Source organism: Corapipo altera, unplaced genomic scaffold (assembly GCF_003945725.1).
Source record: "Corapipo altera isolate COAL_440 unplaced genomic scaffold, ASM394572v1 297, whole genome shotgun sequence".
Lineage (NCBI taxonomy): Eukaryota > Metazoa > Chordata > Aves > Passeriformes > Pipridae > Corapipo > Corapipo altera.
Genome location: NW_020885047.1, coordinates 283326 through 290009, shown reverse-complemented (window position 1 = coordinate 290009; position 6684 = coordinate 283326). Strand labels below are relative to the sequence as shown.

General features: G+C 57.2%; 1 protein-coding gene across 1 annotated transcript in view; it reads left to right on the top strand.

The window, feature by feature from the left end:
- The first annotated feature begins 1298 nt into the window (after positions 1-1298).
- GRIK3 (glutamate ionotropic receptor kainate type subunit 3) overlaps positions 1299-6684 on the top strand; it is an 88866-nt gene continuing 83480 nt past the window's right edge. The window contains exon 1 of the mRNA XM_027668658.1: positions 1299-1413. Within this exon, the coding sequence (XP_027524459.1) occupies positions 1299-1413 (115 nt within the window). The remainder of the gene's footprint in view (positions 1414-6684) is intronic.

The following is a 6684-nucleotide window of genomic DNA, read 5'->3' as shown; positions in this document are numbered from 1 at the left end:
CTGCCCGCTGGCAGAGGCAACCCCCGGGAACTTCTCTTTGAGTTTTAGACCAATAATGATTTGCGGTGTCCCCTCCTCCAGTCCCCACACCCGGCTCGCAGAGGCTGCTCTGCGATGGGTTTGTGGAGCACAGGACGGCGATTGGTGTCTGTGCCAGCACGGAGCACGCCGAGCCTGCTGCCGGGGAGAGCGACGGGCAAGGAAAATTAAAAAGATGAGCCGATACGGAGTGATAGTATGTTTGTAAGAAAATTAAAGATTTGCTCTTCAGCTGTTCCAGGCTGGAGTTAGCAGACAGCTGGCAAATGGGAGCGATTGGAAATGATGGAATAGATCAAATTATTTAAATGAGAAAAAAAGAAATTCGCCCTAGCCTAGCACGTTGACGGAGCAGCTCCCGGTTCGTGGCATGGGCAGCCCTTTGTCTCTGTCACAGAGGTCATTAAACTCCCCGCTGCTGAGCCCGGGCCGGGTGCCCGCCGGTACCGTCGCTCCAGCGGCCCCGGCCCCGGCCCCACCCATCACCGGGGCCCCAGCCCCGGCCCCGGCCCCGGCCCCGGCCCCAGCCTCGCTGCCCCGCCTCACCCGGCGGCGGGGACGCGGAGACACCCGGGGTCATAAGGGACCCCCGAGAGCTCGGGGGACACCGGGCACCCCGCGATCTGCGGGACAGGGGGCAAAGGGAACCGGGACCCCCTGGGCTGCCAGGACCCCCGGAACCTCCGCGCCCCCTCCCCGCGGTCCCTGCCGAGGGTCCCCTCCGAGGGTCCCTGCAGAGGGTCCCCTCCGAGGGTCCCGCCGCCTCCCGCCCCGTGCCCGCCGCCGGCGCTGCCCTCGCCCCGGGGGAGCGGGCGGGTGCCGGTGCGTGTCGGTGCGGGGCTGTGTGTCGGGGTGTCAGTGGTGTGTCAGTGTGTCGGGGGGGTGTGTGTCAGGGGGTGTGAGTGTGTCGGTGTGTGCACGCTCCACTCCGGGGCTTTGCGCGAGCCGCGCATCAGCGGTAGGAGGGGACAGAGCCGCTCCTGGGGCGCACCGGCAGCCCCGGCTCCGCAGGTGCTGCCCGACCGGCACCGGCACCGGCACCGGCACCGCGCGGCTCGGCCCGGAGCGGAACCGGCCCGGCTCGGCTCGGCCCGGCGCGGGAGGGCACGGCCGGAGCCGCGGGCTCGGCGCGGGACGGGCCGGCGCGGCCGCTCTAAGATGTGCCATGAGCTCCGCCTGAGCCCGGGGCAGCAGCCGCCGCCCGAGTCCCCGCTGCCCCTGGGGCCGTAGGGCCGCGCCGGCCCGCGCCCAACCCAACGATGCCCCATCTCTGGCCGGCGCTCCGCCGCGTCCTCTGGGAATACTGGGCAGCGCTCCTGGTCGGCGGCTTCTGGGGACAGAGCTCGCACGGGATGCCGCATGTCATCCGGATCGGTAAGGGCCGGCGGCCGCGCCACAACTTCGGGGATGCGGCACCGGGGTGCGGGACGCGCTGTCCGGGGCAGGGCCGGGGGGTCCCGGGGCCGGGGGGTCCCGGGGCCGGGGCTGTGTCTGGGCACGGAGCGGGGAGCCCGCCCGGGGCACGGAGCGATGGGGGTGCCGGGCACCGCGTGAGGAGGAGAGCGGGATGCGGTGCCCCCGGACAGGGGGGTCGCTGATTCCCCGGAGAAGGGGAATGCTTTGCCCCTGCAGAGGGGGGATGCTGAGCCTCGGCGAGGAGGGCTGCGGTACCCGGTGCGAGGAGGGGTGTTGAGCCCGCTGCAATAGGGGTGCTGTGCAGAGCTGATCTGAGCCGGGGCTGGATGTGCCCACAACAAGGGACAGACAGCGCGGGGTCGGTCCCGCGGCACCGAGCCGCGCTGCCTGGAGGATGCCGGTGGGCTGGTTACACCGCGGCTGCTGCTGAGGACCAGGCATGTTTCATTAAATTGCTGAGGTTCTGGGGAAAATTAATTTTTAATAATGTTACATAAAGTAATTGCACAGATAACAGCCTGGGAACGAGTCTGTGATCTTTCTTTTTCTAATTAAACGAGATACTTGTTTTCAGCATGTCATGTAAAGAACGGTGCTGATTTTCTGTTACATCCCATACACTCTGCCATCGGTACATATTCCCAGGGATTTGCTGTGTGCCCAGTAAAATTACAAGGACGGGTTTACCTGCCTTTTCAGGGTTCAAATTCTAACCCAAAGAAGCCAGTGAAAACGAAATAGATTTGTGAATATTTTAAGGTAGAAAAAATGGGTCTTAAGGTAGAAAAAATGGATAAGTTGCACTTATCCCAGTGCAACTGCACAGCAGCAATGTGAAAGCCAGAAAGAGAAAAATGCTGGTCCTGAGGGACAGGTGCTTTCTGAAGTGAAACACTGTCACCTCCAGCATGGCTTGGAGCCACTGCATGGCCCAGATCGTCTCACGGACAAGGGCTTGATGCCTGCAGGGTGAACATCTGCTCTGCCCTCGACTTCTGTGAACGGGGTGCTCCAGGCAGATGTGGTCCTGTGCACATTATTGTGCCAGAAATACTGGTGGAAGAGGTTAATGGACCTGCCTCTGGGGCCTGGGCCCTGGTGGCTGATGAACTTTCACTATAGAGCCAAGCTGCTTGGCATGCTCAGCCTCCGCCTGGAACAGCTGGAAATGTTTTGTGCCATAGAAACCCGCTCCCAGGAAGGCTCTGCTGCTGCTGACAGGGTACGCTGGGCTTTGCCAGCCCCACCACAGGAGCAGGAGCAGGGAGGAGGTGTCCTGCTGTGTGACCCCCCTCGTGTGTCCCCAGCCTGTCCCCGGTGGGAGCACCGAGTGTTTCCCTTCCCAGCGGGTCCCAGGGCACGGATCCCCACGGGCACCCTGAGCCCTGTGCCGAGGGGGCTGTCGCAGCTCTGGGCTGGCAGCTCCTCCTGCTTTCAGCTTGGCAGCACCAGACCTGATTCCTGGTGGCCAGAGCCGACTGCTGCCAGGCTGAGGCTCCGGGGAGGAGGGCGAGGGGCCGTGGCAGCTGTGGCAGATGCTCACGGGGAATGGGCTGAGGCTGCCAGGGCAGGCGGTGCTGAGACTCCCAGGAATACCCACAGGGCTCATGGGGGATACTCAGGCCCAGGAGTATCCCTGGGGCTCTGTGGAGATGTTTAGTCTCAAGTCTCAGTGCCTCAGTTGTCCTGAAAATGGGTTTTCTAGACGAGGCTCAAAGCAACTGCACAAAAGGACAGAGGAGCTTTCAGTGCAGAGAGTGCTGCCAGCCCTCCACAAAAACACCTGGGTCTGCTGCAGCTCTGCTCCCCTTCACCGGGCAGGCGAGTGGGCAGGCAGGGAGACAGGCAGGCAGGAAGGCAGGCAGGGATGGAGGCAGGCAAGCAGGGAGGTGGGCAGGCAGGGAGACAGGCAGGCAGGGAGGGATGGAGGCGGGCAGGGAGGAAGGCAGGGATGCAGACGGGCAGGGAGGCAGGGACGGAGCCAGGCGGGCACGGATGGAGGCAGGGAGGCAGGCAGGGCTGCCTGGTGCAGGAGTAGCACTGTGCCACTGCCAGCACCACTGTGCCTTCCGCAGGAACAGCCTGGCTTCACCTGCTGAGAAATCCCCCAACAGTCAGCCCCTCATCGAGACACCTCCTTGATCAGTAAAATAAGAAACGTATAAGATCAGAAAAAGGCTTTAATCGGGGCTGCAGGGAGATCAGTGTTTACCTTCTCTCTCAGCTAAAACTGGCATCATTTTGACCTCTTTTTCAGCCCACTGGAAAACCGCAGCTCCTTCCCCTGCATTAATTTGTGCAAAGCTACTCTGGCTTTCAAGTAATTATTTTAATTATTAGGTTATGCCAAGACGTGGAGAGCACTTAAGTAACTATTGTTTTAGCACTGAAAATCAAACCAGGGAGAAAGCAGGTAACTTCTCAAAGCTCTTTTTTTTCCCTGTGAAGCTGACTGTTAAAATAAATACAGGGAGAGATATCTAAGAAAGGGAAGGAAAAGCCAAAAGCACTCTTTCTCTCATGAGTAAAATATAAATATTTAATATACACATCTAAACATAATCTATACATGTACCCCTACAAAGGAAATCTGTGCCTCGGTGCTGGATGGCTTCTTTTTAAGCGGGAGTTTGTATCCGAAGCTTATTCAACAGCTGCTCGGTTATTACGCAATCTGTTAAATATTTGAAAATGCCGTATCAGAAAACACCATCCAGAGCTGCTCCAAGTGCTCAATTCAGCTCGGAGTTACTCTGGAAGGGAGATGGATAACTGTGGGGGTGTGGGAGGGAGCCCTCCCTGCGGCTGAGCTCCGGGAGCTCCCCTGGCCTGAAGGGCTGCAGGGACAGCTGAGGATGTGCAACATCCTGCCCCTCATATTTAGTGCCGTAGTGAGCCCATTTATCTCACCCTTCACTCGGATTAAAAGGCAGTAGTAACACCCTTCAACGCACACAGAGAGCCTGGTGCCATTTTGTGGAGCTGATGGCACCGTCCCTGACAAAGCAGGGCGGGATGACTGGAATGGGTGGCGCAGGTGGAGCCTGAAGGACTGGCGGCTCCAGCAGACCCATTCCAGCCACCTGCTCTGCTGAAGCATCATCAGAAATTACTGGGAGTGATTATTTTGATGGATGATGTGTTAGTGAGACACACGGAGCAGATCAGAGCTGGGGGACTGGGACCAGTACATTGTGAGGAGCAAAGCCCCAGCCCCGGCAGGACAGTGGGATTTGGGACAGTGGGATTTGGGACTGTGGGATTTGGGACTGTGGGTGGGGCTGTGCTCAGGTGCTGCTGAGGAGGCACCTTCAGAGCCACACTGCCCTTGGCCACCCTGCTCCTGCTGATGCCACCCCCTCTGCCACCCCTGTGTGGGCAGGGGACAGGCAGGGTCCCAGCCCACCCTGCCCCTGGGTCACCCCGACCCCGGCCATGGGCTGTCCTCCCCCTTCTGCAGGAGGAGTGTGCTGGGCCAGGGAGTGGGGCTATTTTCCTTTCTACATTTTAAAAGGAATCACCTTCACCTCCAGATCTGTGCTTTTGTGCCGGGTTTTTTACTATTTCTGCTGATATTTGTGGCAATAATCCCACCTCAGGCATGTCTGTCAGTCCCACACTTGTATTGCTGAAGTCGCTGTGAGCAGGATCAGTCTCCAGCAAAGCTTTTAAACAAACAGCCCTGCCTGAGGAATTTATCGGATTTTATTTCTTGTAGTGTCTTTCTAAGCTCTGTTTGCATAAAGAAGGGGTCAGGGCATTGATTGTTTGTATGATTTGCAAGTAACACAGAAAATACAATCAAATTGGAGTCTGTGTGGGAAAAATATCATTGATTATTTTATATAAATACATAGAAAACAAATTCTGTGGATAATTATCCTGCTCTGTGTGATTGGTTTTTCTGAGGCTGATTACGCCTGTCAGGAATTTTATTTTGAAACCACCTTCCCACACTTTGCAAACAAAGTTGTATTTTTAAAAATAAAGGCAAAAGCAGGCTTTTCCAGGCTGGAAAGGCAGTGCCCAAGGGCTGGGAGCTGCGTGGCCATGGGGGATGTGGGTGCTGAAGTGGGAATCCTTGGAAAGGCAGCTTGAGGGCTTTTCTGCTCAGCTTGTACCTGGTGATCAGAGTGAGGAGAGGGTGGCAGGGTGGCCCAGAGCTGGACGGCACCAGGGTGTTTTTAAATCCCTCTATTGCCTTTGTAGCTTTCCTGCACTCCCGTGGGCATTTCTGTGGCCACACATCCACTGCTTAAGCATTTAATGGTTGATAAAGTTATTTCAGGTCATGAGATACTTTGTGTGTCAGATAACACGTTCTGGTAATTTCAGCAGGATAGGAGGGCGCAGTGTAAATTGTTTGGTGGTAAATTAATTCTGAATACATTTGAATAACAATGTTAACTCTTTATCGCAGAATAGTCTAATTATTTGATCTTGGCATCCTCTTGAGAACTTCATACAGGAAATTAAGATCAAACCACAAACAAGAAGAGAATAGATTCTCATTCATCACAGGGCAGGAGAGACGCCAAACCAGACAGACCTGCTCAGTGCTGGGCTGCTGCCTCAGGGGGGCACAACCCCCAGGGACTGCCCAGCACGGGGACAGCCCTTGTGCTGAGGGCAGTGGGGTGTGCACAGCCTGAGGGGTGAAGGAGCCTCGTGTGGGCTTCAGGTGCACCTGCCTGACACCAGAACACACTGTCACACTTGAGGACACACTGACACACTCCGGGACATGCTGACACACACACGTGCCTTTGGTGTGGGAGCTGCCTCTTGTGCTGCAGTGCCACATCTGCTTTTCTCAGCAGCATGTGGAAATCCACCTCTATCAAGTTAATTTCTCCAACTCTGGGTGTTTTTATTGAGGACACTAAGCAGAGGTTGATGTTATGAAAAGGTTCCTGTAAAGCCAGACACAGAGCGACACTGAAGTCATTCAGTCTCCAGCAAAGCTGGGTCCCTCCTGCCCTGGGAAATGAAGTGCTCCTTGGCTACAGAGCAGCAGTTTCACTGAATTAGCATTCCTAAGTGAAATCCAGCCCTGTCGCCTGTCGAGATATGGGTGGCTGGCAGGGCTGGCACCGGGCCGGGCCCTTCATCGGCAGAGGGCACTGCCCCGCTGCAGCTCCCGCCCTCCCCGACCAGCCAGCATCATCCTCGATCAGCCAGCATCATCCCTGACCAGCCAGCATCATCCTCAACCAGCCAGCATCATCC